Raw genomic sequence first — 19,268 nt, forward strand, 5'->3', positions numbered from 1 at the left:
AGAGCTCAAACTTTATTCCGCCCTCAGTTACACCAGGGTAGATTAGGTGTCACTAACAACTTCCACGGAGTCGCTTCCACATCTACGCTGTGTAAACAACATTATAATCAAACCCTTTATTCCTTGAACACCAAGGAAGAGAAATGGGGCTCACAGCAGTCAGATCCTGACTGCTCCAAGACTTCAGAAGGATCACAGCTGACCATTTCATTGCAGTGTGAGTAGCTTCCCAGGGAAGGGGAAAATCACCTTCCAATGTTGAGGTTTTCCAGCAAAGCAAGCATTAGCCCGGAGAAGAGAATTTGCCTTGGTGCAAAATCCTCAACATACTGCTTGGAGGAAACGAAGGAGCATCCGTAACTATGCTGCACACCAGGCTACAACCCGCTGCCCCTCTATTGCTGGTTCAGCCAAGCTGTTTCCAGTCAGACACAGCCAAGCATCTGAGAGATGAGAGCAACTGAGGTTGCACTACTGCCCTTTACATCATAGCAAGCAGCAGTTAACCAAGCAATAAGCAGGCCTATTTCAAAGGTACAGCTAGTTGAGGAAAATGGGAGTGAACTGTGGACTGGACCGCATGCCCCCAGAGGGGCAAAGAACTTTTGAAAGGCAGGAAAGTTTTCCTGAGGCCTAGGAGCGGTTCTTAAAGTGGAAGGCCTTGACCACCTCCTGTGCCCTTGGGCTGTAGCTAGTGCTGGCTACTTTGGGAAAGAAGCCCCAAGGGTCTGGGCAATTCCATGGTCCACCCCCTGCAGTCCTAAATCTCAACTGAGAGCATTTCCCAACCTCAGTCAGCCTCTGTCCATGGGCAACCCTGAAAGACCCAGGTTGTTGGCGGGCGGGATCGAACCTGGGACCTCTGGAGCTAAATGCATGAGCCTCCACTGCATGAGCTAAAAGTCATGTGGCGCTTGGCTAAGGCTCTAGAGCAGACACATTAATCTCTCTCCAAGTGGTCTCGGTGCCACTAGATGGGACAGAGCACCCCACCCAGGAAGTGTGTGGGTTACACCTGCACTAATCTTCTTTAATCCAACTTCAAACACAGCCCAGTTTTTCCAATGGGAGCTACATTCTCCCTCTGAAAAGCATTCCACTCACCTATCAATGGCATCATGGTGCCAATATATCTTTATATTCTCCATATTTGCCTGCTCTTGTCACTAAATCATATGCATGTAAATGCTATTTTGAAAGCATGAAGACCCATGGAACATCCCTGGAATCTGTACAGCAATACCTCTCCTCCTGCCACCAGGCAAAGCAGTCACCCAAGTTGGTCAGCTAACTCTAGTCCAGAATGTAAATGGAATAGTTTGGTAAAAATATCAGCCACTGACCCAGGATCTGCTAAGCACATGTATTATTTTCAAGTGTGCAATGTTTATTTCCATAGTATCAGATCAAGCCTAAAGTATTATTAATGCTCTCAGTGACTCACTTGCGATGATAAATCATAGTCTAATATAGCAAGGAATAATGGAAGTTCAAAACGGAAATCCAGTGCGCCCAGAGACAAGCTTTTCTGCAGCAACTGCTGCTACAAACCTCAGGATTTGCACCACTGCGCTGATCCTCACATTTATATACTAGGCTAAGAGTTAGGGCTGGAAGAGTCTTTGTTGGCCAGTACAGTGCAGAAGTTACAGCTCCACCATTCCCTTTCATTCCAAGCATGTGTCCTGCCCCCACACTCTTCCCCTATAAACACCAGTTCTCCTCTATATTAGTCACCCTAAGAAAACTATCTGATCTCTGTCTCGCTGCCTCCTTTGGTGATACCTCCACGGCCTCTCTCGCTAGTTTTCTCAATCTCAAATTCCTCTGCCCAACTGGGAGATATTTTTGGATTAGCTCTAATCTGACCCAAAATATTTAATTCATTAAAAAAAAAAAAAAGGAAGAACAGTTCAGCCACAGGAAGAGGCAATACATCATTGTGGCAAGCCGAGTTGGTTTGCATGGACCAGTGTTTGCTGAAATTTTGCTGCATTATTCAGCCATTGCTCCTTTCACCCTGACTGCCCTTCCCCCAGCCCAATCAGTAGTCACTGTCCTATCCCACACTCGTGAAGTCTTAATTTCACTTTGTCATTTGATGTCTTTAGCAGATCTGATTGTCCAACTGGTGTCCTGCCCTGACAGTTGCATGGTTCCGATTAGCATCTAGTTTTAACAATGTCCCCCCTTCGACCTTCCGAACTGTCATTACCAGCAGTTTGGATCCCAATGGTCTTATGTAGAAATCAACCCACTAATTTAGTAATCTACCCCTCCCCGAAGAAATTCTCATGTTTAATAACACTAACCCCCTGCTCTTCATCCACACTTCAGGATGCTTCCTTTCTCCCCATTCAAGTCATTCCTGAAGATGAAAGCAGATAGTTCTGAGCAGTGTCAGTCCCAGCCCTCAGGATGAAAAGCTATAGGCCTTTCATAATTCCCTGGGCATTAATTAAGCAGGTGTTACATACATGTACTGTGGGCCTAGTCTGCGATCAGAATGCCATAAGAAGATAACATTCCACTTGGTAAAATGAGCAAATGACTCCTTTGATAAGGTGAGAGACCCCCAAATGGTAATATGTACTTTTTTTCTTAAAAGAAGGCTTTTAATTAAAAAAAAAGGTAAAAGAAAGAAAAACAAACCAAAACAAAAAAACCCTCTGGGGGACAGCATATCAGCTAATCTCATAGACAATAGATTAAAAACACAGGATGTTCCCCTGGGCAAAAATCTTAATACACACAAAAATACCCAATTTGATAATTCCCTTAATGGCACCAAGACAAGTCACAAAAGAAAATAAACATAAACCTATTTATTCCTTTCTAAAACTTACTACTCTGATAAGAGGCTGGTTCCTTGATCTTTTTCACTCCAGCTGAAACTGAAACTGACTAAACAAAGGAAACTTCTCTCCTTCCTTTTGAAATATCTTGTTACCCCATTGGTTCCTCTGGTCAGGTGTCAGCTAGGCTAGGTGAACTTCTTAACCCTTTACAGGTAAAAGAGGCATTAACCCTTAACTATCTGTTTATGACACCATCCGAGGTTTATTTTAGTGTAAGGAGAAACAACACCTTTGATCCACACTACATCTAGCAGACATCCAGCATGATTCCCTTCTATGGTGTGATTAGTGCCTGTGCACATGAACGTTTATAAATTGAAGTCAAACAATGAATTAATGTCACAAGACATTGTGCCATGTTTGATTCAGTCCACGACAATGCTGTGTTATCAGCACACGATGACACAACATCATGGGGAGACGGGCCATCACCATCCACCATGTCACAGTGCCACACATAGACTCATCAGCTGTCCTGCAAACTCAGACCACACAATGCAGGGCAGTCTCGTGAGTTTCATTTCCAGGACACATAGCAACCTTAAATACCTTGAACACAAAGCCAGCCAGGTGTATGTAGACCCAGTAGCTGGGAGCCCCTACATGGGGGCCACGGATGGGTGGTGCCTGCTTTTCCAGCTAAAGATACCAGTCATAGCAGAGTATATCAGGCACAGCAATGCTTCCGTTGGGGCACCCCACACAAAGTGTTTACTCAGGTTAAATTTAATTTGGCTTCAGAATGGTTATTTCCAGTGCTGCTGCCTAGTGATGGATTAACCCTACTCCACTATACTAATATCTAATGACAGCACAGTAAGGAATCAAACCCCACCCATATACATAGGCTACATAGGATGCTGCAACCAAATTCAGATGAGACAAAACTTCAATTCTATGTAAGAATACATTGGATACAGAGTGTAAGAAATCAAATAGTTTCCAGTGGGCCAACACATAATGCACAAATGAGTCAAATCAAAACAAAAATAGAATCTAGATAGAAAGAGACTGACTTTTATATACAATTTCCATTTCCAGAAATATATACATATTATTCCTCTCCGATTTGATCCCACTGGAAGTTGACCCTTGTTTAATGTTGCTTTGGCCCATACAACCCAGAAGTAAATAGACCATGGTTGCCACCAGCAGTAAAGTGGCTTCTTAAAAAGTGTAAAATTCAGGACACTATTGGATGGATGGATCAATGGATGAATATGGAGAGAGAGAAAGAGAACAAGACCCAGAGTTACAAACAAATGAGAACGAAGGACCATCTGTATAGGACTTTTACAGCCACACAAGGATTACTCTATTACAATTCTCTGTGTGTTAGAGTAACAATGTCTGTACTTACTTTCACAGAGCCGTCGTCTCAGTTTCCCTCGTATTTTATCAATGGCATTGTAATCAGAGACGTGGAACACATGGGCAGATTTAGGGTCAGAAGCAATTTCATCCAATTCCTCCTTTAAGGCTTCACCAACTCCCACAGCAAAGATCCTTATTCCAGCCTTACGTGCCGCAGTGGCTGCATCCATGACATAATCCTGGCTCCTTCCATCAGTCAAAAGGATAGCCACTTTCTTAATGGGTGGGTCACTAGGCCTCCCACCAGCCTCTTTGGAAAAGCTATAGGTGTTGATATACCGGAGGGCATCCCCGGTATTTGTGTTACCCCCATAATACTTAATGTTCCTTGCAGCTTCTTTGATTTCCTCACGAGTTTGGTACCTTCCCAAGTCAAACTCTGTGGTTGGCCTGTCACTGTAACGTACCACTCCTACACGGGTCTTGTCCGGTCCGATCTCAAAGGTCTCCACCAGATTAGATACCCACTGGCGGACCTTCTCGAAGTCTTCTTTACCCACGCTGGAAGAGGTATCCAAGATGAAGACAAGATCATAGTGGACATTCTTGCAACCTGCAGGGGCAATGGAAGATACTGCTAAGAGAAGCTGGAAGAGGATCATCACACATACCTCAGCCTCTCTAGTCATGTCTATTCAGTGTACTGACTCTGTGCTGGAGGCATCTCTCTCTTTGTCCCAAAGAGGGTGCACAAGTTTTCAGTCTTTCTTTCCTGTGATTTCCCCCACATCAATTTTGGGAGATCTATAGTAGATCAGGACACCTCTGTTACTTTGAATTCAAACCCTCTCCTTTCCTGTTCTGCTTGCTCTGTCTCCACACAATCCTTTTGCCTACACTGTCTGCATGTATATGAGGCTGCTCTTCTCTTTTAAAAACATCAGCAGTCCCTTTACCATTCCCACTTCTCATGCAGCGCATTGAAAAGATATTGTCGGGTCAAGACATCTGTTTTGACCACGCCGGTGCCAACCTTGACCTTGAACAGTGAAGCTTCCATGTTCCCTCTCAAATGATAGTGTTAATTTATTTATGCTTAGCTACAAGCAACTATTTTCCTCTCCACAATGTCTCGGGGAGACGAGTTTATAACGAGATTATTTTTATTCTTATTCTGTTTGCCAGTGTATGTTGACTAAGGGACGATTCCTTGAATAGTAGCATGGCTTCCTTGACAACAAAGTACAGTCCCTTTGCAAAGGAAGCGTTTCCCTATCCCCTAAACCAGCCTCTTGTCCCCAGTTGAAATATTCATAATCTGAAGTCTGTGTAATCCAAAAGGCCAACACGTTTTAATTGCCGTTTTCTTGCACCAGGAAGCCAGACTGGTAGTATATTTCGCAGCCACCATCAAGGAGAGCCTATCACGTTTCCCTGCTTTGCCTGAGCATTTGCAAGCCAATGTGCTGCAGAACCACAAAAAGGCCAGTGTTTGGTGGAAGACGACAGGCGACACAAGGGATAATCAGAATGTGCCACTCGGTGGGAACTGTCCCTGTCAGTGATGAATTAATGAAACCCTATGTATTTCTGAGTTCATAAAGGGCTAAGTGATCCTTCGAGACAAAAGCTGCTATACAACTGTCATTTATTTTACTGCAATGGGAAGGTCATAGCCCCAGATCCTCCCGGGAGCTGCAACTGCTTTGTGCAGCACTGCTGCCAAAATGGGCCCATAGAGCCAGAATAACCTGCCACGGGAAGAACACCTCAGAATGGAGGGATGTACGGGCAGTAGAGCTGGCGTGGTAGCTCCGATGCCACCTCTCATCTGCTGCAGGGTCAGAGCTAAGGGGCCAGGGTTTTCCTATATCCTGCTGATCCACAGATGCTGCTGTATCAGCTGCCTTCAGACCAACTGACACTGTAGTCGAGCCCTGCACCCAGCTACTGTACCCAACCCAGTGCCTGCTAGAAAACCATCCCATAACTCTTGTGATAAATGAAGGGGGGGAGGTAGCTCCCTTTTATGGACACCCAGCCAGCCAGTAGCTATCAAATCCCTCTTAGTAGCTGTTCTCTGCTTGCTTTACCTGTAAAGGGTTAAAAAGTCTCACTGCTATGCATAGGTAAAAGGATGTGAGTGGGCACCTGACCAAGAGAGCCAATGGGAAGGCTAGAACTTTTTAAAATTGAAAAATGATTCCCCTTTTGTCGGTCTGTTGTTGTTCTCCTGGGAAGAGGCGGACAGGTCAAAGCTATGCTGTAAGAAGCTTGGGCCAGGTATGAAAAAATCATCAGTATCATACCTAGAAACTACTCATTTAAAACCCCAGATATGTAAGTAGATCAGGAAATGTCTAGGGAGACGTGATTAGGTTTATCCTTTTTATTTCTTTATGGCATGTGGATTCCTCTGCGCTAACCCTGCTGCTTTTGTTTTGCTTGTAACCTTTAACCTGGACCTCAAGAACATTATTCTTGATGCTTAATCCTTGTAATTGCTCTCTTAAAATCTAGCAATAGCCTGAGTTCCCAGATGCATTTTCTTTCTTTTTTTAATTAATAAAATTTATATTTTTTTAAGGACAGAATTGGATTTTTGTGTCTTAAGAGGTTTGTGCACATGTTGTTTAATTAGCTGGTGGCAACAGCTGTTTTCCTTTCCCCCCCCCCCCAAGTTCTTCCCCAGAGAGGGTGTGTGAAAGGGCTTGAGAGCACCCCACAGGAAGGAATTCCCAAGTGCACTTTCCTGGGCTCTCAAAGGAGTTCTGCACTTGGGTGGTGGCAGCATCTACCCATCCAAGGTCAGAGAAAAGCTGTAACATTGGGAGTTTAATACAAGCCTGGAGTGGCCAGTATACATGTTTAGAATCCTTGTGGGCCCCCACCTTCTGCGCTCGAAGTGCCAGAGTAGGGAATCAGCCTTGACAACTCCTATTAGCGTGTGTCACCTAAGGAAGGGTGATGTGGTTAAAACAAAATGAAAACTGTCTGAAACCCTTCCTGAGTTCAGGCTGCTGGTCATGCAGGGGTTCTATTCCCTGCTCTGATAATCGTAGATTACAGATTAGCTTTGGGAGCAGCTAGTCATCTTCAGGGGTCATCTGGGCAACAAGCTCAGTGCTCCTGCATTGGTGGTGGGAGTCTTGGAGGAGTGCAGATCTGCTAAAGGTGGCGGGCTGGAAGATATGCCACTCAGCTATCCCAGAGAAACCAACTCTACTGGGAGGTTTCCCAGACACATGAAGATGACTTGTGGTAGGATCCTATTTCAGGGCTGGAAGAGTGGTGTTTGGAGGGAAAGAAGATAGCTCCCAGGATTGCACAATAGAGGGTAGAGTGTTTACACACTGTGCTTATCTGAACAAGCCCTTGCGAGAGTCACCCATCACTAGTGATAACCCCTCTGCAGATGAATGCCCATGAAAGCTTATGCTCAAATAAATTTGTTAGTCTCTAAGGTGCCACAAGTACTCCTGTTCTTTTTGCTGATACAGACTAACACGGCTGCTACTCTGAAACCTGTTATTCTGCTGCTGTTGACCATGAACATTTTATGGAACATCATCTCTGTACAGCACCATGCACATTCCTGGAGCCGTATGAACGACCACCCTGCCAAAAGTGTTCAGCGGATACACCCAGCCATTCAACAGGCGAAGTCTATCTAGGCATGCCTGGAACACTGAACAGCCATCAATCAATCGTTATGTGAGCAGACAAACATAATATACCTCTCACAAAACGAGCTGAGGGTGCATGCTGTCGGGAACATGTGGGCTCTATGCTATGGGACACCGATTAAGCTATGTGCATGTATCTCAGTCAGAATGCCGAGTTTAGTTCTGCTCCGTTCCCTGCACAATAGACAGACATTGCGTGTCATTTACCTGTAAAGTTCAACCAAATGGGTCCTCAGCTCTAAAGGCTACGGGAAAAGTCCAGAATCATTAATCTATTCTGTCTGGACACAAAGGGATTAAGCAGAGCTAACTGAAGAACACAAAAGGTTTAAACATATTCAGCAATGTCTGTGCATGTTCCTTCTTTTAGCGCATCTCAGCAGGTGATAGCAAGTGTAATTCAAAACCATACAGAGCAGAGAGAAGGAATCCCTTCTCCATTCAGGGGTGACTGTCCACAAAACAAGGTTGTTGGGGTAAAGACAGTGAGGTTTATTCAGGAATTAATACAGGAAAACCCTGTGTTTAACACGGCTAATCCTTCATGGGTCAGTGATTCTTTGTTTATATACTTGACAGAGCAAAGCAAATGCTGCAAAAGGTTTCCAGTGAACATTGGTCCAGATCTTTAAGCATATTCCTTTCCACTGCACAGAGAATCTTTTCCTTGTTTCTAAGACTATTCTAACAAAACCGTTTGCTGGCAGAGACAACTCATTTGAAAGAAATGGTGGGGATTAACAACAGGAAACATGGCCAATGGAAACATGATTTTAAGGGTGAGGGGCCATCCAGTTAGCAAACAGAATCTTTCCATGTGACCCATCTCCAAGCAAAACAGCTCACAGACAAACTACAGGCCCAGCATTAATACTGAAATTCTTTGCTCAACAAACCAGTAAGTGTGATACCATCATAACCTGTTTGTGGGCGATTTGCAGACAGAAAAAGAGATGATGTTTATTCTTTTTTTTACTAATTATTTGCTCATTTAATGATAAAAGTTTACATTTATATAGCATCTTTCACCCCAAAGTGTTGCACAAACTGCATCTATAGCAGGGTTTCTCAAACAGGGGTCGCTGCTTGTATAGGGAAAGCCCCTGGCGGGCCGGGCCGGTGTGTTTACCTGCCCCCGTCCGCAGGTCCGGCCGATCGCGGCTCCCACTGGCCGCGGATCGCTGTCCCTCGGCCTGCACTGCTTCCAGCAGCTCCCATTGGGCCAGAGCAGCGATTTGCAGCCAGTGGGAGCCGCGATCGGCTGCACCTGCGGACAGGGCAGGTAAACTCACCGGCCCGGCCCACCAGGCACTTTCCCTACACAAGTGGCGACCCGTGTTTCAGAAACCCTGATCTATAGTTCATACACCGAGAGCAGCCTGCTACTGTGTTTGAGGGGGATGGCTACAGTTTCCTCTCATTTTAGTATAAAATTAGCTAAGGACACCAGAGGGCCCCATCTCTTGTGGAAAAGGCCAGCATATCTGAGTTTTTAAGGTGTCATCTGAAAGACTCTGAAGGTCTGATTCAAAGCCCATTGAAGTCAGTGGAAACACTGATACTGCCTTCGGTAGGGTTTGGATCATGACTGCACAGAGTAAACTCCATGCAACTCAGTCTAGCCTGCAAGACTGAAGGTCTGAACTAACCCTGCTAGGTCCTGGTCCTGTAGTGGTTACAGGATTCTAATTAAGCCCAGATTTTTTGCAGCAGTAAGCTATCCCTTCTCCTTGAGGTCTGCTTACTATATTTGTAAGGGTGGGTGCAGTGCTAGTTTTTTCTACACACGTAATGCCCCAAGCAAAGTAAAAATCTAGGTAGCTTTTCAATATTCGGTTGTCCCAGGAGCATCAGCACATACCAGCTCTTTGTGCCCGAATTCTCTCTCCACCCCAGAGGACTGCAAGAAGAATCAAGACGAAAGGAACTCGATATCTTCCCGTGAGGGGCATATCTCCCTTCTTCTCAGACACGCTCACCTCTTTGCCGTGGTGAGAAATGGTCTATAAATCCATCCCTTGCCTAGGGAAAAAAGAGGAAATTGAAGAGCGATTATTAACTAACAGAAGCACAAGACTGGGGTGGAAACAAAAGCAACAATACAAGCTCTGGGAACTGCACATTTAGGGTCGTCTCCTCTGGCTCTCGTTTGACTTGAATAGGCAAGGGCTGTACCCAGACAAAGAGGCAAGGAGTTCACCTACTTTTCAAAAGCAAAGGTCTTTTCTCAGGCTCCTGCCAATGCAGAGCAGCCTGAGTTGTCTGAAAAGGAGAGATTACTAGATTATTTTAGTTTAAATGAGCCCGTCAGCAACAGCACAATCAATGCATCAGACTGGAAACCATTCCTCACTTGAGCCTCTCATCCACCTTAGGAGGCACACAACTCAGGTCAGAGATACGTTTACCGCGAGTCATACACAGCCCGTTGCTATCTTACTAGTGACCACTCCGAGTTCTTAGACATCAGAACTGCTGGGTGGTAATAATATTGAGTACTTTTCATGCCTCACCATCAGGTACCTTTGGCCTTATCTACATGAGACAGTTGCACCATTTTAACTTAGGGTATGTCTACACTATGGAGACTATACTGGCATAGCAATGTCACCGAAGCTAAGCCAGCAAAACCCATAGCATAAATGGAGCCTACACTGATGGAAGGGTTTTTTCCTAGTAATACCAACTCCCTGAGCAATGGTAGCTATGTCAACAGAAGCATTCTTCCATCGACATAGCTGTGTCTACACTGGGGCTTAGGTCAGCATAGCTACATTGGTCAGGGGAGTGGATTTTTCACACCCCTAATTGTCATTGCTATGTCAACCTAACTTTTAAGTATAGACCAGGCCTAGAAGTGTTATTTTACACCAATTAGGTTAAAATCAGTGTAAACTACTATGTGGATGATCTTAATTTGGTTTAAGGGTGGCTTATTTTGATTTAGTTTAGATGAAACCACTGAAAACTCACCTGGTTTTGATACAAACTAGAAATTCAACCGGATTTGGTAACGGATTTGCTAAAGTTTCTAATACTGGGCCAGCTCCATGTTTTTTTAATCGAAAACACATTTGGTGAATCTTGAACCGTGCTCCTTATAATTATTCGTTTTACAGTAGGGCTTACAGTGCACTCGGTGTTGTCCACCCACATACAGGCAGACAGCACCACTCTGAAGTGCTTCCAGTCTAAGGAAACATTTTAAAAGATACTCTCAAAGCTTCTAAAACCATGTTTTCCTCATTAGTGTACAGAGACTCCCCAGGCTTCTTTCCTCACTGAATTGTTGTTTCCTCCACCATGTTCATGCACATTGATTGCCTGTTGAGAGATTGCGACACTTAAGTGATGGGCTGTGCATGCTGGTTTATTATTGTAGCATTGATCCTGAGTACTGAACTATTTCTTTTCCTCTTCGAACCATTTGTTTTGGTGAAAAACACATATCAAAAGAATTGTAGAGGTGCCAAGACTATACTTAAAAATAATATTGGCAGGTCTAAACTTTGTCAAGATAGATCAATGTCCCTCTAAAGTAAATGAAGACATAATGTAGACTATCAGGGTGGAAGGGACCTCAGGAGATCATTTAGCCCAGCTCCCTGCTCAAAGGAGGGCCAATCCCCAGACAGATTTTTACTCCAGTTCCCTAAATGGCCCTCTCAATGCTTGAGCTCATAACCCTGGGTTTAGCAGACCAATGCTCAAACCACTGAGCTATCCCTCCCCCAATATGGGTTAGAGGAAGTAAAATCTAAGAGTACAGATATAACTCATTACACCTGTGTAACTGCAGGAAGAATTGGATGCTATATATCCGATAGCTGCTATCACATATGGGCATGGAGAAGCAATGCTTCTCACACATCCTCCTACACTCCTTAGAAACGACATATTAGAGGTGACAGCGTATCAGAAAATAAATGCAATAAAAGAGAATTGCTCATTCTCATCAGACACCTGAAATGTAAATGCTCAAGAACCTGCATGAGTTAGCTGGCTACTGGAATCTGAAGGATCCCGAATCAAACATGCTGGTGAATGTTATTGATGCAAGAAGTTATCCTTGCTGGTTGCAGCCTTGAGGCCAGATAGGGGGTGGTGTTCAGAATTTTTCCAGCAGGTGTCACTATGGCACAGTGAGGCTCCAGAACGCTGGCACTAGAGAAGGGTGCATAGTGATAACTGAATTGAAATAGCTTATACACCTGTAGTCAGAGTGTACTTTTGGATAACCCCACGACTGAAATTCCAATCAGTCAGTCTCTTTCAGAAGGCTAAGAGCCAATGATATTGAAAATGGCTATAGGAGTTTTCAGCCCAATTTTTTAACTTATTTGAGAAATCTGGTATTCATAGAATCATAGAAGATTGGGGTTGGAAGAGACCTCAGGAGGTCATCTAGTCCAACCTCCTACTCAAAGCAGGACCAATCCCCAACTAAATCATCCCAACCAGGGCTTTATCAAGCCGGGCCTTAAAAACCTCTAAGGAAGGAGATTCTACCACCTCCATAGGTAACCCATTCCAGCATTTCACCACCCGCCTAATTAAATAGTTTTTCCTAATATCCAACCTAGACCTCCCCCACTGCAACTTCAGACTATTGCTCCTTGTTCTGTCATCTGCCACCACTGAGAACAGCCGAGCTCCATCCTCTTTGGACCCCGCTTCAGGTAGTTGAAGGCTGCTATCAAATCCCCCACCCCCCCCACACACACACTCTTTTCTTCTGCAGACTAAATAAGCCCAGTTCCCTCAGCCTCTCCTCATAAGTTATGTGCCTCATATAGCATGTAAGAGTCTTTCACTTCCAGCAGACCATCATACCTGCCAAAAATCATACATGACCAGGCTGGAGATTTCTGTTTTATGTAAATTAAAGACAAAGAAGGCAGATGGGATCTGGGGATTCCTCCTTGCTAAACATTTGAAGAACTAAGTGCCACTTCATGAATCTTAAAAGATATTTCAAAATAGATTTTTATGTCAAGGGGGAAAAATAGTGGGAATCAAAACCAGAACACCTGCTCCAAATCTAGGCAGTTGCTGTGACTATTCAATATAGTTACATAGCTCAAAACCCTTTTTGTTCTAAACCTGGGCCTCATTTGAGTAGAGAGGGTTAGTTGTGCGAAAATATATTCTATTGTCTGTTTTATATATTGCAGAATTAAATGAGGCCCTGATCCTGCAAACTTTTACATACGCGTGTTACTTTATTCTGAGTGGTCTGTCACACTGAAGTCAATAGGATTACTTATATCAATAAAGTTATACTTCCACATATACTAATATAGCCAAGTTGGAGGCAAGATATTTTCAGTGAAGAGTCTTCTACTATGAAGGTCACTTCCCATTTTAATTTACTAAAGTCAGAATTTGCTGACTCTGAGGTTACAGTGGAAAGTCTCACCCCGCCCCCCTCAGGCCCTTCCTAGACAGAGGGATAAAGAGGTGCATGGCAGAGATGGGAAAGTTTTAGTTTTGGAGAGATCCAGGAGCAGGAGCTTCTTCTTCCTCCTCTTCTGTATGGCAAAGAAAAATGATTAGCAATGTTCATATAACCATGTCCGCATTAGTGAGCTAGTGGGTAGGTAGCTCCAGAAGTTTCTTGGTGTGAGTCTGAGGTGCAGCTGGTAAACAATCGAAGTGGGCATCGATTTACAATATAGTCCATAGTTTGTGAATGGTGTCTATACAGTGGCAGATTAGCCATTAGGCCAATGGGGCCCATGCCCAGGGGCCCCAGAAAAGTGGGTGCCCCCACACCCCAACCCTCTCCATCCACCTGCCCAGCACTCCTGCCAGGGAGTGGAGTGGGGGTGCAGGGTTTTGGCCCACTCTGCCCGCCCAGTGATCCTGCTGGGGAGCAGGGTCGGGGCATGTCCCACTCCACCTGCGTGGTTCTCCTGCTGGGGAGTAGGGGAAGCCCCCCACCTGCACTCCGTGCCCCAGCAGGAGCACTGGGCAGGGGGTGGGATGGGGCAAGCCCCCGCACTCCAACCCCATTTCCCCAGCGAGGGGGGGCACTGCAGGTGGAAAAGGTGGGGAGGGGCTCCCACTTGCTCTGGCCCAGTGCCCCACAAAAGCTAATCCGTCTCTGTGTCTATAGTCACATTGTAAGTTGTCTCATGTTCCGGAGGTAAGAGAGATGACAGCATCTGTCACATGATTCTCTGAAATTGGTTCAGTGCTGACCATTGTTTCCAGGGTAGTTTGAAAGCTGGAAATACTTTTGTGGAGTTAGCATGATCTCCAAATTCTTTCCAACGAGCCTCAGCATTGAATGACAAAGTTTTAAGAGCTTTAGGCTTGCAAGATTTCAGACAGGTCTTCAGAGGGTTCTGGAGGTCCTCATTAATTGGTAAACCCAGGCTGGCCAAAGTTCAGTGATACTCCTGGGCTGTGTCTGCCTCTCTCTAGATTTTGGGTGGAGGTAACCACTGAATGGTGTTGATTACAATGTTCCAGTTATGACTGTCATCACAGTGCCGGAAATTTGGTATGTGAGCTGCTCAACCAGACTGGTGCGTAATGTCTGGCAGTCTAGTATCAGTATCAGTGCTAAAGTCATTGTTCAAAGTGTGCCCACATCGGCACCCCTGTACCCAGGAGTTTTCAGGCAAGTCTAGTCCTTCCTTTTACCTTTGCATATATCTTTTCCAGATGAGCTTTAAAAGTCAAGCTTCTGTCCAAGGTTACACTCAAGTTCTTTGGATAGGGCTTCCTGATGTATGCTAGAAATGGAGCCCTGATACTGCAACCCAGAAACCATTGGGAAGGGCAGATCCAGAGCTGAATTAAGTTGCTTGTGTATGTCTCTATTTTTGTTGTACAGGTCTGTCGCATCTTACACGCATTTAACATGCGCGATTTCAGCTTTACGCGGTCGGCAAAAACAACAACAAAAAAGAGAAAAAAAAACAATTCCGCCCACCATTACACTCAATGTTATTTTCACTATAAGCGATTTTTGCTTTACGTGCTGACTGCTGAACGTAACCCCAGGGTAAGATGTGACAGACCTGTATTTTATAATGTTTATTTCTGTTAGACCTAGTGTCAATGGTCCCTTGATATCAATTCATTCAGCACATTATGGCCTTTCTCCCAATAGCTTTAAAAAAAAAATCCAAGGAAAATGCAGTGAGAGAAGAGCCTCCCACCCTCTCTGGCAGGCTGGCCCTGAAGCACCACAGGTATCTCCTGCAAGTCACAAATCTAGCTCTCTGAAGAAGCTTACTACAATGTCACGTCAGTGTAATGCAGAAGCAAATCCACAGGAGTCAATGGACTTACACTGGTAGAAAACTGGCGGGAAAGAGGGAAAGCTGACCTGTGTATTCAAAAAGCTGTCACTTGAGAAATGATGTTTGAATAAGGGAAGATACGAGGACAGACGCAAAAAACTGATATAAAGGGTACAGCCGGGCAGGAGATTATTCTGTATAACTAGTAGAAGGTACTTAAATTCAAGACAGTTTAATTCAGGGCCTTCCTGCTTCTGCTTTTATGGCAAACTTTAAGAAATATCGGAAACACTGCAGAAGTTAGAGATGGAAAAACACCGATTAGACCATCTATTCCATTATTTCCTACCAGATATTTTCTAGTACTTTGACCAGTTTCAATGATTTGAGTGATGGGATTTCCACTGTTTCTCTGAAGACTATTTCCACCTGATAGCAGCAAACGTATACAGATCACACACAGATGCTGCAAAGATCAATTATTCAGGGTGAAATGTAAGGAACAAGCCTAGTTATGGGCATGGTTGTGTCACACGTTCAAGCTCCTTGCACATTTGCTGGGATGGGACAATATAACAGATCACATAAATTGAAACATTCCTCTTGCTGCTGAGTCCAGTTTTTTATTCATTACTTAATTTCATCCCATTACTCCTGTGCCACTAAATGTGACAATGGGCCATGTAAATTTAATGTCCCAAGTACTCTGCATTCATAACATGATTTTACATTGTCACCCTAATGAATGGCTTCAGTATCCATCTCTAAAGAAGAGGTTAGCCTGAGGTGGAAGCATGGTGTCTAATTATATAGCACTTCAGAAAAATAATATAGCACATTAATAAATTCTGCATCTCAGTATAGCCGGCTTGTTGTGCGTGTGTCTACAGACTGCTCAACAAGGCAATTTAATTATCTAAATTATTGCTGCTGAGCAGGAAGTGGACAAAGTAAAAGAGAGGTGGAGGAGAGAATTTTTATCAGTCTGCATCTCCACATACCTTTGTTTGAAGCTTTCTAAAAGATTCTTCTGATAGCATCTATGGAACATCTAAGGCATTACAGGTCTGATCCGTAAAAATGAAATGAAAAGACTCCTATGGACTTTGATGTGGGTTGTATCAGAAGCTCCCTGCATTGCAGCAAATGCAGAACTTCAGAAAGTCTGTGCTAGAGTAACGATGGGCCCATAATGACTGATCCCTTCCAAATGCATTCTCAAGACCAACTTCTGCTAGGATGCCTACAAGAAGTCAGCCAAGCAGCAAGGACTGGAATGAATGGCAGCCAGAGACAGCTGACTTCATTTATTTATAAAGGAGAAATGGAGAGCGGAGTGACCTTCAAGTGACTCACAACTATCAATGAATGCACCGTTGCCCTATCTGAACACTATTTTTCCAGTCCTTCCTCCCTTCTCTTGTTTATTATATTTAATGATGGTTTCCTGTCTCAAGTTAGACTATAAACCCTTCAGAGCAAGGAGCAGGTATCCCCTAGCATAACAGTGCCCTGATCATGACCGGGGCCCAGGGCCGGCTCCAGGCACCAGCCGACCAAGCATGTGCTTGGGGCGGCTCCTTCTAAGGGGCGGCCAATCTTCGGGTGGCGGGGCGGGGCTTGCGTGATTTTTTTTTTTTTTTTTTGTTCAGCGGGGCGGCACTCGAGGGTTTTTTATTATTGTTTGTTTCGGCCAGGCGGCGCTCGGGGGTTGTTTGTTTCGGCAGGGTGGTGCGGTGCTCGGGGGGGGGGTGTTTTGGCAGCGCGGCACTTGGGGGGTTGTTTCAGTGGGGCAGGGTGGCACTCGGGGGGGTTGTTACAGCGGGGCGACGTGGTACTCAAGGGGGTTGTTATAGTGCAGCAGGGTGGCACTTGGGGGGTTGTTTCAGTGGGGCAGCGAGGCACTCAGGGGGGGTTGTTACGGCGAAGCAGCCTTTTTATTTTTATTTTTTTTTGGTGCTTGGGGCAGCCAATAGAGCCGGCCCTGCTGGGGCCTCTGGGTTCTACTGTAATATGAACTATGTAGGAAGAACTACTTACTCCTGGTTAATTCTAATACACAAAGGAGCACCAGCATTTCACTTACATCCTCAAACAACAACACTGGTATCCCAGTCACTTTGGGATCCTGAAAATGTCCATCTTTGCTGTCTAAAGGCCCCCAGGGATATGCTCAGGCCTCTCTCTATAAGACCTTGGGTAAAATTTTCAGAAGGGCCTAAGTGATTCAAGAGAATAAATCCCCGTTTAATCAGGTCTAATCCAGATGGATTAAAAGATGCACTGATAGATTCCAGAGTCCCACAGCCAGAAAGCCACTGAATTCAGGGGAAAACAATCATCTTTAGAGCTGTAAGAAAGGTGTGGAGAGTGATAAGTGAACTGGATGCTGACAGACAGACGGGGGGGTGGGTGGGTGAAGTGCTATTGCTACTGTAGATGTATTAAAGAGGGCATGAAATTAATCTGGGGTACAGTCCATCTAAAATTGGGAATGTAAGTGTTAGCCAAGATGGACAAAGCCACTGTCTCATCAGATTACACATCCCTGCTATTAGCCCTCTTCTTGCATCTTACTGTCATTACATTATGTGTGTATGATGCAGTTACAAAGACTCACCAGGTGAGTCTTTGTAACACAACTTCAGGGCACCCACAGGAGTTTAACAGTAATATCTAGGGATCTAATTCATCCCTGTGAAGTATTAAGTATCAGTCATTACGCCCCCCTCCCCCTTTTACATATACATTTTACAGTGGAGCTGGTAACACCACCTATTATTAAAGTTGTCTGACATTTCACATTATAAGACCATGTTTTCAGATATTTATAACTTTGCCAAACTTTAGCCATTTGGACTGACATTTTCCATGCCAGGTATCTGCCTCAGCCTGTTTTTATGTATTTATTTATTTTTGGAAAAAATTCAGCCAAAACAGCCATTTCTTAGGATCAGACTAGGGAAAATATGTTGTTTTGCCTACGTTGAGAAATTCTGGTGACCTTTTCTTTGAATAGCTCTGGTACTTTCCTGCTTTGGAGCAAGGACTTGAGATTTACCATGTGCCTTTTGCCGTCCTTGAGAAAATCTGTGAATGATAAGGCTTTGGAAAAATCACACCTTGCACATGCTCAGTTGATACCTGCTAGAGTTTAACAGCTGAAATCTCCAAAGATTCCATCCTCATTCAGCACACATGAGCCTTTCGTTCCTCCTAGAGCTGACCAGAGTGTGAATGCTCCTTCCCCTCACAACTTGTGTGTGAAACCAGCTGGACCTGCTCTAGGGATGAATCAGGGCTGTGTAATGAAGGCTGTTTGTCAGACCGCTGCCTCAGTGGTTGCAGAAGTTGGAAAGTGTGTAGGAAACGTGGCAGAAGACTGCAGGAAGACAAAGGACAGTCTCATGGTCAATGCCATTGAATGCTGCCCTGGAGAATATGATTCTCTCTCTGCCCCTGGCACAGAGTTCCTATGTGATGCTGGGCAAGTCACTGAAACCAACTTCTCACAAGCGGTCACTAATTGTAAGTTCCTCATTTCCTGGGTACCCAACCTGCTACCCAGAGGCTGATCTGTAGAAGTGTTGAGTACTTACAGCTGAAGTCAGTGGGTGCTGTGCTTAAAAGTGCTATATAATGCCTCACCCTTTGAAAAGTAAGGTTTTGGGTGTTTCAAATTGGGCACATCAAATTAATGGATACTTTTGACCCTAATGACTCTGTGCTTCAGTCTCCCATCTGTAAAATGGGGATAATGCCACACCCCCACCTCACAGGGGTTTGAAGAATTCAGATGAGCGCCATAGAAAAATCCATGAGGCAATTAATAATTCTGTCTTCAAAGCCGATTTTGAATAGTTTACAGTAAATAAGTAAGGTCAAGACCACACATTGAACCATGACAATAAATAAAAATATTGAATAACTGATCATTAACAGGAGCACTGTCCATCCTGTGCACTGAATGAGGCAGGACTTCTGTGGGGGGAAAAAAAAAACAGCAGATAACATTGTATTGAAGGATGCGTCATAAAGCACATGCACAAAGAGGCCAAATTAATGTGCCTAGGCAACCTTTATTTTGGCATTTCCTAACTTTTGAGGGCTTGACTTTGCAACCTTAATAATATTCTGCTACTGTACTTTTGTGC

The 19,268-nt window shown here is 44.5% G+C and overlaps 1 protein-coding gene across 1 annotated transcript in view; it reads right to left on the reverse strand.

Moving 5' to 3' along the window:
- COL22A1 (collagen type XXII alpha 1 chain) overlaps positions 1 to 19,268 on the reverse strand; it is a 310,719-nt gene that overhangs the window by 263,993 nt on the left and 27,458 nt on the right. The window contains exons 3-4 of the mRNA XM_039526471.1: positions 9,720 to 9,880; positions 4,219 to 4,785 (exon numbers count right to left, since the gene is read on the reverse strand). Of these exons, the coding sequence (XP_039382405.1) occupies positions 4,219 to 4,785; positions 9,720 to 9,810 (658 nt within the window). The 5' untranslated portion in view covers positions 9,811 to 9,880. The remainder of the gene's footprint in view (positions 1 to 4,218; positions 4,786 to 9,719; positions 9,881 to 19,268) is intronic.

The sequence above is a fragment of the Mauremys reevesii genome, linkage group 2 (assembly GCF_016161935.1).
Source record: "Mauremys reevesii isolate NIE-2019 linkage group 2, ASM1616193v1, whole genome shotgun sequence".
Classification (NCBI taxonomy): Eukaryota; Metazoa; Chordata; order Testudines; family Geoemydidae; genus Mauremys; species Mauremys reevesii.